The sequence below is a fragment of the Tasmannia lanceolata genome, unplaced genomic scaffold (genome assembly GCF_043159265.1).
Source record: "Tasmannia lanceolata isolate RefF3 unplaced genomic scaffold, GAP_Taslan_0.1 ptg000005l, whole genome shotgun sequence".
Classification (NCBI taxonomy): domain Eukaryota; kingdom Viridiplantae; phylum Streptophyta; class Magnoliopsida; order Canellales; family Winteraceae; genus Tasmannia; species Tasmannia lanceolata.
In genome coordinates, this window is record NW_027518682.1 from 5,734,862 (window position 1) to 5,756,676 (window position 21,815).

Below are 21,815 nucleotides of genomic sequence, written 5' to 3' on the forward strand. Positions count from 1 at the left end.
AGGGCTTACAACAGACCAGCACTCAGTTCTATTTGTTGTCTCCTGGGTCCTCCATCGTTGTCATGTCTTCTGGCAGTGGGTTTAAAGATTGAATACAGTTCATGAGTCTCGATCTGAAATTCTTATCACTTAGGCATACGAATGTAACATCTTCTGTCAGTATCTTCTTGTGCCAACCACACTTGTGCCCACCACATATATATCTTCATTGATGTTTGGAGGGTCTTTCGCCCCACCACACTGGCACCCATGACACCTACATTGTACTCAACATTTTTGTGGGTCTTTTGCTATTCGTAACCTACACTTCGTTGTATGGTTCAAGGTTGGAGTGTGACCGGACCGAAGCTGATTTATAGGCCAGTTCTTTGTCTACCCTCTTCCAGAAAAAAAAGAGTGAGCATGATCTTCATAAAATCTCTAAAGCGAGAGTTTCTAATTGCTAAACTATTTATTATTCATTCAGTCTAATGGTTGCATTGTTCTAAATGAGGGGTTTTTCTCCTTGAAACAACCAGTTACTCCAAAAGCAAGCTATCGGACAAGGCGTTATTTAATCTTTTATACTTTAACACTCTCCCTCTTTTTAGTGTTGTCCTACACGTGGCACATGTGGCCCCTCTTTTGGGTTAGGCTCTTGCATGTGGATTTTTGCCATCGAAGAGGTTTGAACTCAGGACCTTTTGCTTTGATACCATGTAAGCTTTTGGAGTAATTGGTCGTTTTACATCGATCTCATTCAAGTCAACTCGTTAGCAGATAACATAGAAATTGAGGGAAATGATGATGTCTCTAAGAACTCAGGTAGGGTTTCTAGTCTCGCTCTAAAAGAAGAAGGGAAAAGAGGCAAAGAAGTTTGAAGTTACAGAAATACCTGATCATCGGGTTGATTAATAAGATTGTTAGAGGCCATGGAGCTCCGCAAAAGCTGTGAAAAATGAATTCGAAAGGAAAAAAAGGTGAGATGATTTTATAACTGCAACTGAAATCGTGGGAGAGAATTCGGTTGGTATATTATCATGTAAACTCTTTTTGGCTTTTTGAGCCTTTTTCAACAGGTGTTAGTTAACAACGTTCAGCCTTTCGATATGTGTGGCCAACCAAATCAACGATTCCGATCACCCTAATCATGAGCCACATGTACAATGAGATGGCAATTCAAGACATAACCATTTTTTTCAATATTATTCCTCCCATCTCTTTATCACATGTAGTGACTGGACCCTCCATGGCATTTGAATTTGATTTGTAAAAGAAGGAAAAAATATCCCTCTCCTATGGAGGTGCCAATCCAATGTGACTACCAAGTCATGCTATTTGTGAATTCATTGTAATAGTAGAAGTCAATGTAGAAAGGATAAATATCGGCCATAAGCAAAATAATAAGATAAAAGTTCAAGATACATTAATTAACATGCAGCTTCTTTCCCTTACTGGATACATTATAAAAATAGTACTTGAGGTTATGGCCGTTGACATTTGACCCATTTGGATCCTAGAGTTTTGCTCTATATGGGCCGGAAGTAGCAGGGAGCTGTAGATCTTCCCAGTCTTCGTCATCCACTTTGGCAAAATATTGATCCACCATTTCTTTGGTAACTAACTCCAGTTTCGAAGGATTCCACTGTGATTCACAAAAATAAAAATTTAGTATCACCAGGTATACTAGAATTGGATTAGAAAGATAAAAAGAGTGAGTTTATTTCACCTTAGGTTGTTTATCTTTATCAAACAATATTGCCCTGCAGCCCTGCATTTGGAAATTGTCTTAGAAAGATTCAGGTGTATAGCAGGAAATTCCATTAGTAACTACAAGTGATCCATCATAGTGACCTCAAAAAAATCATTGTTGACTGTTCTCCGCAAGGAATGAGAGGCCATTCGGTAATCTCGTATCAAACATTGATTGATTTCTTGCACTCGACCTTCTCTGATCTGATTATTCATTTGAGTATAAGTAATTCATTACAGAAAATATGCAAAAGATATTTGCATACACACATATTATCATAAATATTTTAGAACTTATCATTAGTCGTCACAATTTTCAATTATAATCTATTCAAGTCCATGGATTAATCTATATGAAAAGAGAGTGGCAATTTTTTTGAGAATAATATTGAAGCTCAGCCTTTTCAAAAGCAATTGAAATGAAGAGATTGATACCGATCTAAGAGAAATTTTAAGGCTTGACGGTGATGCCGCTTTCAACCACTGGATAGCTGCAAGAATCCACTCGGTTGTCACACTTTCAGCCTCATGCTCCTATAAGGAACAACAGCAGTGTTAGTGTTTGTGCTATTGCAAAGCTAATGCTCTTTTTGAATTTCTAATTCTCACTTCATTCATTATATATGTAACTGATTTGTCTTCTTCATTGATTATGATTTCCATGGGATGTATGGTGTATTTGGGCTTTTTTCCATTTTGAAAAAATTATATTGTTTGGGATCATAGTAGGGAATCAAGTGTTGTGGTTTGGACTATGATGCCCTATGGATTGATTTTTCGCATCTATGCAAAATTGCAAATACTCAAAATGGGACTGAAACACCTCACTTATATGTTTGTTATATTTAGTGTGGTCTTTCTTAGTCATGTGATTGGTACTCCACATCCAAATGTATAAGCATTCATGCATGCACACATTGGTCTAGATTGCCTCGAAGAGGAACACCTTAAGTCGCCACCAGGGAAGGATCAGTACCTTATATGCAAAGTTGCCAAAGGTCTCAAAACCTGTGATATCTATTATTCTTTTGAATTTCTTATCTGTTAATTCTTGGATTTGGGTTTCTCAATGTGAGATCAACTTGTTCAAATCCCTAGATTAGGTCCTAGCAATAAATAAATGTAATATGAGTACAAACAATTAAGTAGAAACAATACATTTCACTTCCAAATGAATAGAACATAATAAAATCTAGGGATAGGCAATGACCAATAGATACCAAAATGTGAGTTCAAATGCTTACTAGTGCCGATAGAATTTCTTCAACAGTTCCTTTTGAGAAGTGCCTACTGATAATCTCTAAGCTGCAATTTCATTAAAGAGTAGTGTGAGCATAAACTATGGTGATGAGAGTGCAGCATGTGAATTACTTTCACAGAAATGAGCTTTGTTAGCGTTGTAAAGACCATAATCAAATAGTTTTCACTCCTTGATTGATTATTAGGAGTCTAGTTTCTAACTGAAAATCTACAGTAATTTTTGAAACTAATTGTAGACACCCCATTTTGACCGGACCTTAAAATCCCAAAGTCGAATAAATTTCCGAAACCAAACCTCCAAAATTTCTGAAAAATTAAGCCCAGAGTGTGAAAGAACCTGAAAAAACCCGAAAAATGGCCATTCACAAATAATTTCAAAATCTTTTGAAGCCCTAACGATCCCCAAATCCGTTAGGTCCCTTTGTTTAGTTGCCCCAGTCTTTCCCTTTGTTTTGCAAAAAAAAAAAATCGTAAAAGATGCAAAGTAGCTTTTGGTATTGGCACTCCTAATTGAGTCCTTGAACTCCAAATGCTTGACTACAACGTGAATTTGATATTTTCGCTAATTCACCTTGTCCGTTCGGGGTAAAAGAGCTACCAAAAGGTCATTACCATTTTCAAAAATGTCCCTGACAAATTATGCCGAAAATGGACTAAAAATTAAAGAAAAGATGAGCGGAATTAGTGCTATTATCAAACATAGTTATACTAACATCATTTCAGAGGAATGATATGTCCGCTCCTTCTTCCTACCTAGACCACCCCTTTTGCAATGAAAAATACACCAAGAGTGGGTTGTCTAAAGAAGAAAAGGAGGCAAGCATATAGCTTTCCTTTATTAGCATGCCCCTGTTCTTACCTAGAGCCCATCTTATGAGGAGAAAATCAAGCCAACCAAATGTAAAGCCTACTAAAGGGCCTGTCCATGGAATGAAGTAGGGGTGGAATATATCATTTCCCTTTGGATAAAAGGATCGGCTAGGATTTCTCCGAATGGGCGGGGGCTTTTCATTTTTGGTGAAGAAGAGAACAATAGAACAGAGAGAGAGAGAGAGAGAGAGAGAGAGAGAGAGAGAGAGGATTTGGGCTTTCTTCTCCGGTGGTTTCGCCGGTGCCGGCCACCACCACCTCCATCCTTTTGCCTCCATGGCAGCCAACTCCTCTCCGCCCTTAGCTAACACCACCACCATTTTTACCTCAAACCCACTTCAAAACCGATCTTTTTCTCCACAAGATCTAGTGCCCATCCATCACCCCTCGACTCTGTCTCCAATAATTCCGGCAACGACCATTGAATCCGGCCACAACCTCCATCAAATCCGGCCCTACCCCCACCACCATAGCCTCTTCCCACCTTCTCTACACCTCCTCCATCAGCTCTCACCACCACCATTAGCCTTCTCATTTACCCTGTTTTTTTTCAACCTTAAACCCATCTCAGCCCTCTCTTTCACCCAAACCCTAACTCCGGCAAACCCTCCTCCATTTCCTATCTATGCAAACCCATTTTCTATCACCATCGTTTCTCTACCATACCATCACTACTCTCCTTACCTATTCCGATCACTCTCTGTAATTTCGTTACACTCCGCCAATTCCGGCAACCCACGGCAAAATCCATTGATTCTGGCCGGCCAATTTGCAGAGGGCATTGGAGAAGAGGATTATAAGAGGCTTAAACTTCATCAAAAAAGAAAAAAAGGTAAACCTATTACCCTTGTTCTCTTTAATTCTATTCTTGGTGCTGTGTTTTGGTTTCCTGGGCTTCAACTTTACTCTTGATTCTAGTGGGGTTTTCATCATATCCCAATCTCATTTGCTGATAAAAATTGTCTGTATCAAAACCTTGATCTGAATCTGTCATTGATGTGTTTACATCCCATTGATCGTGATAACTTTAGTTGGTTTACCCACTAGATGACTCTTATTATGATTTTCATTGGATTACTGAGTAGCCTTGGGACTTTCAAATCATATCCATTAGAGATTTTGGGACTGCACATTAAGTGACCTCTATTGTGTTGCCAAGTTAATGCCATGTACACGTTCCTTAATACTACATTTATATTCATGGGAGACTTGGGTATAGAATCATTGAATTCCTAAGTATTCGTTCCTTGAGCAAAGCTGTTTAAATAAATCCCACTGCTCAGCTAGTCCTAGCTCATTTCCTGTGATCATTTGGGGGTACAGGTTGAGCTGAGTTTGAAGCAATTATTAAAATACGGTAGTAAACTGCATTTATATTATGATCCACTGATACAAGTGCTACCATGTTTTAACTCTCACCCAAGCTGCTTATGACTATGTCCTTCTCCTAATCTGTTTGTGGGGTTACTACAGTGTTTGATCACTCTTTGGAAATGTGTTAAGGAAGTCTATATCTTTATCAAAGGTAATAGTATCACGTCAATCCCATTGCGCTAAGTTGAACCATGGTTAAATTTTGGTAGCAGCTCGAGTTAATCTGCCATCATCTCCCATTTTTGGTTGATTTTGTCTACATGTTTGGAGTTTGAGATACATGTTTGTATCTTAGGAGCCTCAGGAAATCGTGATTATTTGTTTGCTATTTTACGGATGTGTGCGTCACTTTATTCATTTGCTCATTCCATTGAAAGCAGGTGTTTGGATGAGAGTGTGGGCTCCCCTTTTGAAATCCAAGGCATGTTTTGTGCATACTACACATTCTAGTTTCAGATAATCTTCTAGAGATGGGGATCAGAGTGCATGTTTATTCATTCGGCTTAGAGAGTGGGTGTAGTTATCAAAAGAGAGCAATGCTCACTTTAGCTTTCCCAACAGTGGCCTCGCCATGACTTGGTGATTATACCCAATTTGCTCATTTTCTTCTTAGCGCATTTGTCTCATAAGGATAATAACTGGATTAGCTCTTAGGAATTGCAGGAGCTTGGTTAACAAAAGTCCTTTCCTTTGGATTCCGGATATATTTCAGGGTCTTAGAGATTCCTCTGGTTGTCAAGATCTTCATTAGAGTTCAGGATGACCGTTAGCATTTGATATTATCATTAGTTTTCGGAATACTCCTTCGGGTTGAGGCTATGACGGAATGTTTCTTGAGCCAACCCCTTCCCTTCCTGCCTTAGAGCTTTCACAGGTTAAGGGATCTCGTCCTTGTAGAGTTTAGGAGTCTGTCTTACCCTTATAGAGTTTAGGAGTCTGTCCTATCGTTATAGAGTTTAGGAGTCTGTCCTACCCTTATAGAATTTAGGAGTCTGTCCTACCCTTTATAGAGTTAGTAGTCTGTCCTATCTTCATCGAGTTTAGGATTCTGTCCTACCTCTATAGTGTCATTATTCTGTCCAACCTTTACAAAGTCATAGGATTCTGTCCTACCGTCATATAGTCATTAGGAGTCCGTCTTACCGTCGTAGTCATAGGAGTCTATCCTACCGTTGCAGAGTTAGGAATCTGTCCTACCGCCGCAGAGTCAGGAATCTGTCCTACCGCCATAGAGTCATAGAGTTTAGGAGTCTGTCCTACTGTCGTAGAGTCATAGGAGTCCGTCTTACCGTCATATAGTCATAGGAGTCTGTCCTCACCGTCGTAGTCATAGGAGTTTGTCCTACCGCTGCAAAGTTAGGAATCTGTCCTATCGCCATAGAGTCATAGGATTCTGTCCTACCGCCATAGAGTTAGGGATATCTCCATAGAGCCTAGGAGTTGTCCTACCGTCATTAGTCTAGGGGTATCGCCATAGAGTCATAGGATTCTGTCCTACCGCCATAGAGTTAGGGATATCTTCATAGAGCTTAGGAGTTTGTCCTACCATCATTAGTCTGGGACTATGTCCTCTTGAGTCAAAAACTCTCTTTTTAAGCAAAAATAACAAAAACGTTTTTCGAAAAGCTGCTCCGAACTATGTTGACTTGATCCCCTTCTACGAGGTACGTAGGCAGCTTGAGGTCTTCACCTCAGGTCCAGTCACCATTTTGTAAATATTTCTCACAATTTTGTAAATGAATAAACCAAAAATCCTTAAAAATCATTAATGAATTCAAAATCCTAAAAAAAAGTGAAAAACTCTTAAAAAACCAAATATTTTCGAAAAGCTCTTCCCCTTAGATTATAGGATGGTGTAAGAGGGGGTTTAGATTGTCTAGAGTTTTGTTTGGTCTTGTTTGTTGTGTCTTGTTGTGTGAGTGTCCCTAGAGTTAGGAGGCCTCGAGTCGTGGTCGGTTAGACACTTAGTCGAGCCGATGGTTAGATCAGGATGCACTTTGTTAGCCCACTTTTTAGAGTCTCAGCCTAATTGCACATATGATGTAGGGCTCACCTGCATTAGACTAGATTGACTTGCACTAGTTTAGGACCATATAGGCGTATCTAAAATACTTAAACAACTTAAACATGAGTCGAGTCATGTCGTGCCGAGTCTAGTGTGGTCTAGGCACATTTAGGCATCGTAGCTTAGAATAGGCCACCGAACTACGTTAACTCTGATTTAACCCGAGACTGGGATACGTAGAGCAGCCGGGATGACCATCCTGGTCCGAGTCAAATTTCACATTAGAGTCTAGGTTTGTCGTGTTGTGTCATGTGTGGTGTCGAGTTGTGATGTGTGTTTTGTTGTGTTTTCTTACATTCATGTACAAACCTTATACCTTTAGATGTAGTATGTATGTGTTTGCCCACCAGAACTTAGACATCAATTAGGCATGACACTCATAACCTAGCTACGCTTATGTGACACTTATTTCATGTATTTTGTGTGTATTTATTATTTCCATCATTGGGTCATGCATGTTTAGGTAGACGTTTTCTCGGGGATATCTGTTCCCATTTTATATGATTTTCGCCCAAAACTCTTCAACGTTAATGAAAATAGGATAAGAGACCGGGTGCTTGCACTCAGGCGGATGGAGGTGCTCTCCAGACCTTCCTCACTCGTCACCAGACACGGACCTTTGTATCTCTGGTTATCCGTTGCGACAAAGTATCTTTTGGGTTCCAGGGCCGACTTCCCTGGATGGCGACTCTTTTCTTTGTTTTCAGGTACGTCTTGATTCCGGGCTCTGTCTCCGAATCAAGAGGTATCTCATATATATCACCACTCATGCTGTGAAGGGCACTCTTTCGAGAGTTCCTTGGTAGAGTTCTCTTTCACATGTGGAGATCTTAGAGGCTGTTGGAGACTCGTTTCCTCATCAATCTCGAGATCGGGGTCCACACTAATCCTTTGGTGGCATTACAAGAAATTGAGGTATCGCAACCTTCCTTTGAAATAGATGGAGAATTTCTTTATGCAGAGAGATATAATCTTGAAAAGGATGGATCCATTACTTTTTAATTCCTAATGCTATAAACCAATTATGTTTTTGGTAATATAACTAGAGGGAGATGTATTCAGGAATTAGTATACAATTTCTATCAATTATGATTCAGTTCATATCGATTATGCTTTATAGAGATGACCCTTATGCATGCAAGTATGACTCATATTCATATGATGGCAACATCTAGATGTGTAAACCCATTGATTTCTCACCTCAGGAAAGCACTATTTTTCTTCAAAGGTGGTTTCTGTGCAAACACATCAATAATGGCACAAACAACAGCTGGATCTAAGGAATCCATCTTGACCAGTGCCTCTTCTAGCATTGGTAAATCCTGATCACTAACAAATTCCAAGTCACAAAAACATTCAATGGTAAATCTAGATGCTTTCAGAGAGAGAGATATCAAGAACGTATTATGGCTAAACTTAGGTGATAATCATGGTATGCAAAGGGATTCCCAACAACATAATCTTTTTTAATAAGGTTAATTCTGTCATTTCAATGGAAACATAATATGAGATTTTGTTAACTTTGAAGTACTCCTGAGGCAACAAAGTGAAGGGAAAAGCCATGGAAATTTCCCCTAAGTTGTTATTCCAAGACTCTTTTTCTAATACTTCGCAGCACTCAACAATGATGATTTTAGATGTACAAAGATAAATGCACCTTGGCAAAGACAAAGTGAGTTGCAAGGCCACACGCAAGCATTTCTGTTCCATCTAACCTTGCACCAGTTAGCCCTACGTATTCTCCTGATAGAAATTGGTACAAGAAATGCATGTTAGATGATAATAGATGAAGCTTACATCATATTAGATGCTGTTAAGACGGGACAACATTCAATCTTCACCAACCATGGCAATCTATTTCTGTCACTGCTGATGCAGGAACGTGGTTTACTTATTTCCTTGTACTTCAATTTAGTTAATTTTCTCATTTGTATGTTAGCTCTCTTTGTTATTTATTTGGTTCATGTTTACTGGTTACCAAGTCTCCTTGATGATGATATCATTTTTTTTCATAATAACAAGGATCATTGTGGATGGTAAATGGTTTCCCTATCAATTTATCATTAACTTTCTCCCACATGTATGCTCTCCTCTTGCCCCTCACATGGTGAAAACACCATAAGACATTGGTCATAAATTGTGTAAGGGTTCATAATGTTTTAATTGTTGAGTCATAGGCGTTGTTTATTCATATATTGTACGCTCACTTTGTTGTGATCATAATGTCCTAGATATTGATTGCTAGGCCTTGTTTATTCAAATGTCGCAGCCCACTTTGTTGATTACCCTACTTGTATTTATTCTTTGCAACCATAGGTGAATTTATCCATGTTTGTGTTTTACTTTTGTTCTTTGCACCTGTTTCAGAATTTTCTCTGAATGGAGTCTAAAAAGTGTTTTTCTTATCAAATTCTATACATTTGCAATACTTAGTCTCAGAATACCCTGGTAAATAATTTTTTATTTCATCAATAAATTGTCAAACTTTCATTATAACCCCCATATAAACAAGTGTGGTTGCATAACATAGGTATTGGCATAGAAAGAAGTGTTAATTTTAAGTTCAAAATATATTACCAAAGAATCCAGGGAGCCTTGATAGGAAATAGGATGCACCTACATCTGGGAATAGTCCCAATGATGTTTCCGGCATCGCAAATACCTGCATAAATTATATCATATGTTTAATCTTATAAAATGAGTTTTAGTAACAACAAACCAGTAAAATGATGTTGATAATACTCATCTTGGAATAGAAACTCAAGTAACAGAATCAATGTTGACATCCACCATCTATTGGAGGATGATAAGTTTGTTGAACTTATCACCATTGGACTAATCTTTTGAAGGAAAACGGGTATCTTAAATTTTCAGGGAGATACAGTAGAAACCAATTGGGGCTTTTGCCTTTAGGTTCAATGAAGATTAATTTTGTAAATTCCTCCAAAACCTGAGAAAAATCTTTGTGAAAGATAATTTTTCCCTGCCTAATTTGATGAATTTAGGTATGTATTGATCATACCTAGACGTGTAAAAAATGACCTTCATATCAACATTTGGCCAATTGAAACACTGACTATTGGATTTTATGAAATTCTGAACACACAATAACTAAGTCATCTATGAGCTAAATAATTAATACCCAAGTTAGAAAACTTGACCCCTAAACTGGTGTTGACTACTTTTATCTATAAGTATCACTAAGTGGGACACTACTAAAGTAATTCCTCAACCAAATAAAATAGAAAATAGAAAAAAGAAAAGTTAGAAAACATGGAACAAAAGATAGCAATTGCTCTATATGAAGCACCAAAGACCACCAAAGGGAGGCCAAGTATGCGGCATAAATAGTCCCAACACTACACTATTTTTTCAGGATTGTTAATTTCTTGGCGGGGTACCAAATGGAATGAGATTTCTTTCCAGCTTTTGCATTTGGACATATATTCAAAAAAGTGAAAAGCATTTACTTTTGAAAGCATCAATTCTTACTCGTATTCTCAGAAAAAGATTGTCCAATCGATTTTATTGATGACAATCTAAATAAAAGACAGGGATCAAATGGGTAATGAGTACTAGAAGGGAAATCTATTGTCACCAGTAGTTGCCTAGTTGGAAATTCAATGCACTAATTCCTTGGAAAATTATGTGATCAAACTACTGAAATTCCTACATAATAAGTTACAAGCAGCAGTTGCATACACATTGTAGTATTTTTGAGTTTATTTAGAAAGCAAAGATAAGTACCGCATTTTCTGTGACTACTCGAAACCTCCCATGCATGGATATTCCCGCACCACCTCCCATGACAATTCCATTTATGAGTGAGACCTTCAATGGTGCTTCCTCATTAGTATGATAAACGACAGAGGGCAAACTTTGAAAGCAAGAATCTCTTGGAAAATATTTTTAATAATGTAACAGAAAATTCTAAAAGTGCAAGTCACCTGAGACTTCTTGAAGGTTGCCATTACATAATTCAACTTGAGTTGTTTCTCATAAATCTTTATACCCAAACTCCAGTGACCTTGTGCACAAAACTAAATTGGTGAAAAAGGATTCTAATTAAGAAATAGACCATATAATAATTAACTTCTACGTTCTCATTTTTCTGAGCACTTGATGACTGCATCCATTGTAAACAACAAGAGCACATTGATTCATTTAGTAAAAAATTGAAAAACTACTCTAATATCATAGGGATAAAAAGTAAGTGCATATGTTATCAGGGCCTCTCCAGTTTTCTTTTGGATTGAATATCAGAGAAGATGCTTTCAGGTACTGTAGGCAGAAGTTTTACCTGCAACTGCAGTGTGGGCTATAGCCACAGCATCACCACCAGCGCAAAATGACTTTCCTTTCCCCTACAGGAATGGAATGGAACTATAATTTGTATGGATGTGATATGCGAGCATATGCCATATTTCAATTTCCTGTGAATTACATTTATTTTTTGTCTTTCATGTAACTTCTGATAGTGGGTAGAAAATGGTTTCATACCTTGAGAATCACCAGCCTTACATTTGAGTCCTCGTATGCTTTGAAGTTCTTCAGTAGTAGAGAAATCTACAGTGCAAAATTTTCATTAGATTAGAGGCAAGGTTTTAAATTTCGGTCCTCACCGAAACCAAAATTTCAAGCGAAATTTCAAAATTTCGTTCGAAATCCGTCGAAATAAGAAAAGTAATATTTTATCCCGTACAAAATTTCAGCTGAAATTTCTGGGAATTTCGGTTGAAATTATGTAACGTTTCGAGTTTAACCCAATTTCGGTTTCGGTCTAGACCAAAATTTCGGATTTCGGTCGAAATTTAAAACCTTGATTAGAGGAAGCAAGTGAAGGACAAACTATTGGTGATGTCATTCTTAAAATTAAGAGATAACATTGAGTACCCTGGGCCAGCTGGTGTGGGTGGTCTTCTGTGTGGCCACGATAGATCAACGATATGGGCGTTTTCCGGCCCCATTGGGATCACTAGTTCCAATAGGCTGAGGTTAGAGCAGCTCATCAAGGGATTAGGGTGATTGATCCTAGCAAGCTAGATCAAGTTACAGTGGAGGGAGACTCACTGAATGTGATAAAATGGGTTTAGCGTAATCCGCCTTACTAATAGGGTCCTCTCCATATCTTCACTTATGAGAATCTTTCTTTTCCACAGGAAAGGCTCCGGAGGTGCGTAGTCTCTAGTGGAGCGACTAAAGGAGCCCGACCCTAACTCCCTATGAGCCCTTTTACAAGCTGACTTTTTTGGAGAGTTGGCGGGGCATGGGAAACTCAGAGCATAATCAGTAGAAATGACCTATGATGAAACAAGCACATGCCACATAATGGAAGATGAACTCCGTTGTAGTTAAAGAGTTATGATAAACAACGGAAGTAGAATCTCCCAAAAGGTCCCTAGTTGGCATAAGTCCATTGTATCATGTCGGCACTGAAATTTTGTAGGACAGTTGTAGCAGCAACTCTCAAGCAGCATTCACGAGCTTCGCTTAAGACTAAGAAGGGCGTGATAAGTCGGCACTGAAATTTTGTAGGACAGTTGTAGCAGCAACTCTCAAGCAGCATTCACGAGCTTCGCTCAAGACTAGAAGGGCGTGATAGGCTGACTACATTTAAGGGACCCCAACACATAAGGATTCCCCCTAATAGCCCTTATTAGTATAGTTGGACTCTCTAAAAGAGAGATTTGATTTTCAAACTGAAGTTTTGGCAGACGTTTGTGATGCAGGGTAGCTTTAATGGGTACTTGAGAGCATGGTTTTAAATTTCGACCGAAATCCGAAACGTACCGAAATCGAAGTTCCGAAAGAAATTTGGGAATTTTTGTTCGAAATTTCGTAAATTGCAGGAATTCCGTCGAAATTTATAATAAAATATTAATTCTTTTATTCCGTTAAAGAATTTCAGGCGAAATTTCGATTGAAATTTTTTCCAACAAAAAATGCCAAAAAAAAACGGGATTTCACGCGTTAATACCAAATTTCGCCCGAAATTTCGGTTTTGGATAAGTCCGAAATTTTATAGCCGAAACCGAAATTTAAAACCATGCTTGAGAGTAGGTCACTTGTGGACCAATGTCTATGGGCTATTTTGTGGGCTGATTCTTGTAGGCCTCCTAGGTCAAAATCCATAGGCTCAATAGGCCCACAACCTCCTTGCTTTCGTCAGAAGGAAAGTGGTGGACTCACTCTAAAAAAGGTGTTAATTTTTACCGTGGCCCGCAGTTCAAATATTAGATACAAAACATTAGCTCCTTCCCAAAACATTGCCCGAGTCTTAGTTTTGCATGAAAATAAAGCAAGTATGATGGAAAGAAGAATAACCAATCATGGAAATCCAAATCCTACTTACCATATTATATGAGAGTGCATTAAACTTCTTGGGTCTATTCAGTATCAAAATCCTGGCGCGATGTTTTTCTTCTTTCAATATCTAACAAAACAAGCAAAAGCAAATGAGGTTCTCTCTAAGTTAGAAGGTTCGAAAGATCATAACAGAGCTTTTAATTAGATGATTGATTGCATGATTGCCGACGGGAAATGTTGGTGACGACATATACAGTTATGATGCTCATCACCAGTTTAAAAGACAATAATGGTGTGTTTGGCATCCATGAAATATTTGTGGGTCCAATTGTGATAGAGGAGCTGAGAAAGAGAAACCGGTAGAGATTTGCAAGGGTAGGACTGGAGAGAGCATGGAATATTTTTTCACGGTGGCCAAACAACCCAGGATTTGCAAGGCTGTTGTAACTTGTAGGTAAGTGGGAAATCGTAGTAGAAGAGCAACATTCATTCCCTACTGCACAGACTAGAGAAAAAGAAATGTAAGAATGTTTGACTCGAGTGAATTACTTGATCTCCTTCATTGGGCGAATTCGGGAAGGCCATAGAAACAAACAGAAAAAAAGGTAGTCTTTCAATCACTAAGAAGAAGCAGACCGCAATATAGAATGAAATGAAATGGGATACGCATTTCTCATTTATAGAGGTTGATATGCATGTGTAAGAACATAATAATTAAACGGTTAGGTTTCATCCTTTGTGTACGATTAACTATAGATCATTCATTGTCATAATATAATGAATGATCTACAGTTCTTCGTACAAAAAAGGAATTTTGTGGGAGATATTTGCATTGTATATTAATCGAGTTTTTGTGGGAGACATTTGCATTGTATATTAATCCCATTCTTCACGTTAGGCACGTACACACGCATGCACTTAGGTACACGTGAAGCTTGTTGTTTGTAGATCGAATTGTTTTTCTTTCTATTGTGTGTGTGTCTTTGTGGGGGAGTGAGGGACAATTCCTTTCCCTTGTGTGTGTGTGTGTGTGACAGAGAGAGGGACTATTGAATGGCTAACTTATGATTTATTGGGAAATGATATTCCCCCCCCCCCCCCCCCCCCCAACTTAATTCGTTAAGTTTTAAAGGCAAAGAAAAAATAAACTTTAAAGTGGGTGAATTTATCCTCTAGCAGTGAACCATTCTCACATAAACTATTAAAGAAGAGTGCCGGGGGGGGGATGTTTTATCCATTTGGTGGGTCAGGGTCAGGCATGGTAGTGCTGCTGGAAAACAAAACCAGGGTGGATTTATACTCATAACCTGGAAATTTTTAGACCGTGGGGTTGGGTCATGATAGAAACGGTATCAGAGCCGTACCCCCCACATTACGGTGTGCCAGTGATGATGTTTGGCCCTAAGGGGGGTGGATTGTAAGATCTCACCTAGGCTCTATATACATGAACCCTCCATTTCCTTGTGTAGACGTGTTTTCAGCATCCAATTGGGGTGGGGTGGGCCCGGCTAGTGCTGCTGAAAAACAAAATCAGGGAGGGCTGATTGACATTAGAAAACTGTACACTTATTCTTGGTTTTTGTCACTTACTCCTATGGTATTCAATACCTCAAATAAACCTAAGTTTTTCTCTTTCCGAATCAAACTATGAAACACCCAGGACAGTTAACCACTACCTAGTCCTTGACTAAGTAGAAAACCTAACCCTCACATATTTCTCTAACATAGCCTGAATCAATCAAAGGGATGCTCTCACCTAAACCCAGCAAATAATATGTTCATATGGGCCTTGGTATAGCTTTTGAGCCGCACGAGCATTCTCGTGCTCCATATAAAAAATCGAAAACGGTGAGCCTACGCTCAAAGATGTTTAATTAATGGAAAAGTATGTGCCTAGAAAAATCTTCATGCGACCGATTACCAACTAAATCCCACCAACAAAGCATGTTATTTATTCTGTAAGTGGGTAAAGAGATGGATGAGACTTGTCAACAACCGGTTGTTAGTGGTCTATCGACACTACTTGTGCCAAACCCTCAATTTCCATTCGTGATTTCAAAGCAAATAACTAATACATCACACTGAATTGGGTGATCCAAGCCGTCCATTTACTGGTCCAAAAGGTGAATGGGTTGTGTGCCCCAAAAATCATTGACATAGGATGATCCTAAATCTCCGATTTATAGAGGGACTGCACATTGTGGAAACTTCTATAGATCTAAGGATTAGGATCATCCTATGGAAATGATTTTTGGTGCACAAACTATTTACCTAGCGACCCAACAAATGGACGGTTTGGATCATCCAATGGAGTGGGCCGTACAATACTTTTTTTAAAAAAAGAAAAAATGGACTATACGGCCACACCCTACAAAAACTCTTATTAATGTTAGTTGTGTCATTTTGCAGGTATCACTTATATATTGTGGAATTATCAATAGGGAGCTGATTTTTACACCCTTTTTGTAATGGATACACCCCTCTCCTATTTATTAACATTTTTTGTTGGTAAGACCGTAAGACAGCTTATTGTTAGTAAGAAAAATTGTCCGTATATCCATCCAAGAAGAAAGAGTCTAGATATTTTATTTTCATTTTCAAACAAATAGATTTGCTAGGCAATTTCGCATAAAGCTAATTCATGGCTCACTTTTGCACAAGAGAAGGGGAGGCTTGGATGAATTAAATGAATGAGACAAAATCTGTTAATAAGCCCGTGTGGCTGATCACTCCTGCAAAACTGAGCCACGAAATGGCTTTCCGTGGAATTGCTTATTAAATCCCTCAAATAAATAAATACACACCCACATTTAATAGCAATGAACACATGCAATCGGTGGTCAATTAACGGAAATGCAAAGCATAGAGAGTGGAGATAAGGGAAAAACGGGTGAAATGGGTGTGAAATAGTAACAGGGTGGAGTTGGTTAAATGGCCATAATCGAGATTGAGCAGAATGCTCAAGGGCTCTCCCCAACTCTTTACAGATCCTTCATCAACAGCCTTTTCCCATAGGGAGATAGAAAATCGCTCTCAAATCATCATGTGGAAAGGATAACAACTATTCCCACTGACCCCAACCCCGGGAGCGGAATCCTTTTCAGGAGAAGATTACCATTGAGGTAACCATTTGAACCCAAGATTCATAGGAATCTTAAAGCTAGAAGGGATATACCTTCTTGCAAGCCGACAACACATGCCCTAAAACTCGATAATCAAATCAATCTTAAGGGCAAGGGCTGGTGGATGAGTCACTATAGTCAAATAATGAAACCGTTCTTTCTAGGGATTTTTGCTGATTAGTACCTACATGGCAAAATAATTGCTTATTAGTCCCTAAGAAAGGCATATTAGCTTAACAGTCATACTTTTAGAAAATATTTGCTATAAGGTCCCTAAAACTCACAAACTTCAATTTTCTCCTTTTAAAATTTTAAAATGGCAAATTTACCCCCAACCCATTTAATCAGTTTTAGTGTTTTTTTATTCCCCTTCCAATATTTTTGGAAAAAAACTAGAAAATAAGCAACAATATTATCTCTTCCAATATTCAAGTAAAAAAAACTTCAACAAAAAATCATTTTAGGTATTAAATAAATTGAAAATCCCTCTAAAATAAATTAAATAAGGTCGGTTTGAGTTATCTTTTCTTCATAGATAAATAAAGTAAGAAATTTTAGGAATATTTTTTGTTTCTAACTTTTCTAAGAAATTCCTATCTTGGTTGGATTGCAAGAAAATATCTCTGATAGAAAATTATTTCTATGGAAATTTTTTTTCACTGAGGAATTTTGTTTGATTAATTTAGAGGGAGAACATCATAAACTTAACTGAAAAATTGAATAGGATTGGTTTACCTAATCTTTTTTTTTTTGTGTAAGAAATAAGAGATTTTAGATTTTTTTTCCTTTCTGAAGTTTTGTTTTGGGAATAAGAACTAGGGTTTGGCTTCTAATCTTAGGAGAAGAAGAAGGGAGAATGTCAAAGGGAAAGTCAATATTGGAAGAGATAATATTGTTGCTTATTTCCTAGTTTTTTTCCAAAAATATTGAAAAGGAAATCAAAAAACGCTAAAATGGATTACATGGGTTGGGGGTAAATTTGTCATTTTAAAAATTTTAATGTAGAAAAATGAAGTTCGTGAGTTTTATGGACCTTTTAGCAAATATTTTCTAAAAGTAGGACTGTTCAGCTAATATGCTTTTCTTAGGAACTAATAAGCAATTAGTTTGCCATGTAGGGACTAATCAGCAAAAATCCCTTCTTTTTTCTAACAAGAATCAGCGTAGATATAGAAAATAGCTAAAAATAAAACAGAACTAACATGTCGGCTTCTCCATCCTGTATACTAATCATCTTTCTATGAGTAGGAATGCATTGGGGATTTTACTAGAAACCCCCTATATTCAAGCGTATCTAAATCCCCTCAAAATTTTCTTAATTACCAATAGTACATTCTTGTGCCTTAAATAGCTTTTAATTTGTTTTTTTACCCATTTTGTCTTCCATTACTCTCTCTCTCTCTCAAATGCATCCATTTTCCTCTCACTATACCCGCACAGGATTCTCCTCTTTTGTTTTTGGTATCAATCGAGAGAGAGAGAGAGAGAGAGAGAGAGAGAGAGAGAGAGCATATTCATATGGGTATGATCCTAACCCTTCGATCTATAAAAGTTCCCAAAATGTGCAGTCCCTCTATCGATTGGAGGGTTGGTATCATCCTAGGAAATGATTTTTTGGGGCAAAACCTATGAATGTTGAAACCCAACAAATGGATGGATTGGATCATCCTATGGAGTGTGGAGTGGGTTGCACACTTGCACCGCACTATTTGAAAAATACAGATTTATACAGAGACACATCATATAAAATCTCTTATTTGAGAGAGAGAGAGAGAGAGCCTTCATTTAATATTGACTTTATTGATGATGGGAGGGATTTCATTCTGCCTTCATTTAATATTGACTTTATTGATGAAGGGATGGATTTGTACCTTATCTATAACTAAGGGTAAATAAGGAAGGGTAAAATGGCTAAAAGAAAAAATTGGTCTAAATACTTTTAATAACGTAACAGGAAATTCTAAAAGTGCAAGTCACCTGAGACTTCTTCAAGGTTGCCATTACATAATTTAACATGAGTTGTTTCTCGTAGATCTTTATACGCAAATTCCAGTGACCTAGTGCACAAAACTAAAATGGTGAAAAAGGATTCTAATTAAGAAATAAACCATATAATAAAGAGGAAAGTTTACCTGGTGTGTATAGTTGCGGCATCACCACCAGCGCAAAATGACTTTCCTTTCCCCTACAGGAATGGAATGGAACTATAATTGCATGTATGTGACATGCTAGCATATGTCATATTTCAACTTCTTGTGAATTGCATGTATTTTTGGTTTTTCATGTAACTTATTATAGTGGGTAGAAAATGGTTTCATACCTTGAGAATCACCAGGTTTACATCCGAGTCCTCGTATGCTTTGAAGTTCTTTAGTAGTTGAGAAATCTACAGTGCAAAATCTTCATTAGATTGGAGGAAGCAAGTGAAGGACACACTATTGGTGAAGTCATTCCTAAAATTAAGAGATAACATTGAGTACCCCAGTCCAGCTGGGGTGGGTGGTCTTCTGTGTGACCACGATAGATTAATGATATGGGGGTTTTCCAGCCCCATTGGGATCACTGATTCCAATGAGGCGGAGGTTGGAACAGTTCATCAAGGGATTAGGATGATCGATCCTAGCATGCTGGGTCAAGAGTTACAGTGGAGGGAGATTCACTGAATGTGATAAAGTGGGTTAAGGGTAGTCTTCCTTATCCTTGGAAGTTTGCGCAGTGGATTGATGAGATCTCGGACCGAGTGGCTGGATCCTCTATCTTTCCATCACCTAAAGCGGTCGGCTAAAAGTGAGGCTGGTAGATTAGCCAGGGAGGGAGTCTTGAGGGCAGCTTTGGAAACTTTCGATTTACTTCCTCCTTGACGGCTTTTGGTTTGGTATTCTTTGTATTTTTCTTTCTTAGTTTGAACAAGTCACTAATATGTTTGTCATATTTTTTTTTTATCATCTCAATCTCCACGATTCTCTTGCATTTTTTGCCATTCAGAAAAGGAAGAAAGAAAAGAGATAACATTAACATGCAGATGGAAGTAAAAGAACAAATCAAAAGTTATATATTTTCTCATGTAATTGACTTGGAACCGTGAAAGGATGGTGTTTGGGTCATCTATCTTTCCGGGTCGTGTTCCGCCTTACTAATAGGGCCCTCTCAATATCTTCACTTTGAGAATCTTTCTTTTCCACAGGAAAGAGGCTCCGGAGGGGCAAAGTCTCTGGAGTCTTTTTGGAGAGTTGGCAGGGCATGGGAAACTCAGAGCATAATCAGTAGAAGCGGCCTATGATGAAACAAGCAGATGCCATCTAATGGATGATGAACTCCGTTGGAGTTGACTAGTGATGATAAACACCGGAAGTTGAATCTCCCAAAAGGCCCCCAGTTGGCATAAGTCCACCGTATCAAGTCGGCACTGAAATATTTTAGGACAGTTGTATCAGCAACTCTCAAGCAGCATTCGCGAACTCCACTCAAGACTAACAAGGGCGTGATAGGCCTGACTACGTTTAATGGACCTCATCACATAAGGATTGCCCCTATTAGCCATTATTACCATAGTTGGACTCTAAAAGAAAGATTTCATTTTCAAACCCAAGTTTTGGCAGATGGTTGTGATGCGGGCTACCTTTTATGGGTAGTTGAGTGTAGGTCTCTTGTGGACCGATGTCTATGGACTATTTTGTGGGCTGATTCTTGGAGGCCTCCTAGGTCAAAATCCATAGGATCAATGGCCCCACAACCTCCTTGCTTTCTTCAGAAGGAAAGTGGTGGACCCACTCTAAAAAAGGTGTTAATTTTTACCGTGGCTCACAATTCAAATATTAGATACAAAACATAAGCTCCCTTCCAAAACATTGCCTGAGACTCAGTTTTGCATGACAACAAAGAAAGTGATGATGGAAAGAAGAGTAACCAATCAAGGAAATCCAAATCCTACTTACCATATTAAATGAGAGTGCATTAAACTTCTTAGGTCTATTTATATCAAAATCCCCGCGCGATGTTTTTCTTCTTTCAATATCTAAGAAAACAAGCAAAAGCAAATGAAGTTCTCTCCAAGACACAAACAGAAGGTTAGAAAGATCATAACAAAGCTTGTAATTAGAAGATTGATTGCATGATTGCCGACAGGGGAAAATGTTGGTGGTTGTAACGACATATAAAGTTATGATGCTCATCACCAGTTTAAAAGACAATAATGGCATGTTTGGCATCCATGAAAAATTATTTCATGAAATATTCGTGGGTCCAATTGTGATAGAGGACCTGAGAAGGAGAAACGGGTGGAGTTTTGCTGAAGGTAGGACTGGAGAGAGCATGGAATATTTTTTCACGGTGGCCAAACAAAGGATCTGCAAGGATGTGTAACTTTTAGATTAGTTGGAAATCGTAGTAGAAGAGCAACATTCATTTCCTACTACATAGACTAGAGAAAAAGAACGTAAGAATGTTTGACTTGAATGAATTACTTGATCTCCTTCATTGGGCAAATTGGGGAAGGCCATAGAAACACACTAACAAGAAGCGGAAAGCAATATAGAATATAAGAATGAATGAAATGGGATATGCATCTCTCATTTATCGAGGCTGATATTAAATGTGGAACTGATTGAAATGCATGTGTAAGAACATAATAATTAAATGGTTAGGTTTCACCCTTTGTGTACAACTGTATATAGATCACTCATTATCATAAATGTAATGAATGATCTATAGTTCATCGTAAAAAAAAAAAGTTTTTGTGGGAGACATTTGCATTGTATATTAATCCCATTCTTCACGTTTTTAGAATCAATTCTTCACGTTAGGCACGTACACACGCACTTAGGTACACGTGAAGCTTGTTGTTTGTAGAATTGTTTTCCTTTCCCTTGTGTGCGTTTGTGTTTGTGGGGGAGGGAAGGAGGGACAATTCCTTTCCCTTGTGTGTGTGTGTGTGTGTGTGTGTGTGAGAGAGAGAGAGAGAGAGAGAGAGAGAGAGAGACGTTGAATGACTAATTTATGATTTATTAAAAAAACTCTCAGTTTTGGTGGGTCAGGCATGGTTGTGCTCCTGGAAAATAAAATCGGGGCAGATTGAGACCCAAAACGGG

General features: G+C 38.2%; 1 protein-coding gene and 1 long non-coding RNA gene across 4 annotated transcripts; one reads left to right on the plus strand and one right to left on the minus strand.

Moving 5' to 3' along the window:
* Positions 1 to 1,349: 1,349 nt before the first annotated feature.
* On the minus strand, positions 1,350 to 21,330 carry LOC143877234 (3-hydroxyisobutyryl-CoA hydrolase 1-like). Of its 3 annotated transcripts, XM_077379168.1 has the most exons (15): positions 21,192 to 21,330; positions 20,989 to 21,074; positions 13,653 to 13,733; positions 11,801 to 11,866; positions 11,601 to 11,664; positions 11,248 to 11,327; positions 11,048 to 11,131; positions 9,878 to 9,962; positions 8,958 to 9,043; positions 8,501 to 8,622; positions 2,976 to 3,036; positions 2,167 to 2,265; positions 1,834 to 1,935; positions 1,709 to 1,750; positions 1,350 to 1,624 (listed from the first exon to the last, which is right to left on the minus strand). In XM_077379168.1, exons 3-15 carry the CDS (start codon positions 13,653 to 13,655, stop codon positions 1,496 to 1,498), a joined length of 1,023 nt encoding a protein of 340 aa, XP_077235283.1. In that variant the 5' UTR covers positions 13,656 to 13,733; positions 20,989 to 21,074; positions 21,192 to 21,330; the 3' UTR covers positions 1,350 to 1,495. The 3 variants fall into 3 exon arrangements, with proteins under 3 accessions (XP_077235283.1, XP_077235280.1, XP_077235282.1); XM_077379165.1 differs by lacking the exons at positions 20,989 to 21,074; positions 21,192 to 21,330 and adding an exon at positions 18,706 to 18,744; XM_077379167.1 differs by lacking the exons at positions 20,989 to 21,074; positions 21,192 to 21,330 and adding an exon at positions 14,156 to 14,236.
* On the plus strand, positions 3,881 to 9,341 carry LOC143877235 (uncharacterized). Its single transcript, XR_013250580.1, has 2 exons — positions 3,881 to 4,693; positions 8,506 to 9,341. It is a non-coding gene; the product is annotated as an uncharacterized LOC143877235 (long non-coding RNA).
* Positions 21,331 to 21,815: the final 485 nt, after the last annotated feature.

Coding starts and splice junctions, on each gene's coding strand:
- LOC143877234 (XM_077379165.1), bottom strand. CDS start 18,744: ATGTTAAATTATGTAATGGCAACCTTGAAGAAGTCTCAG. Junction 9,044..9,877: donor AAGGCTCCCTGGATTCTTTG/GTAATATATTTT, acceptor AATTTCTATCAG/GAGAATACGTAGGGCTAACT. Junction 8,623..8,957: donor CTCACTTTGTCTTTGCCAAG/GTGCATTTATCT, acceptor GTTAGTGATCAG/GATTTACCAATGCTAGAAGA.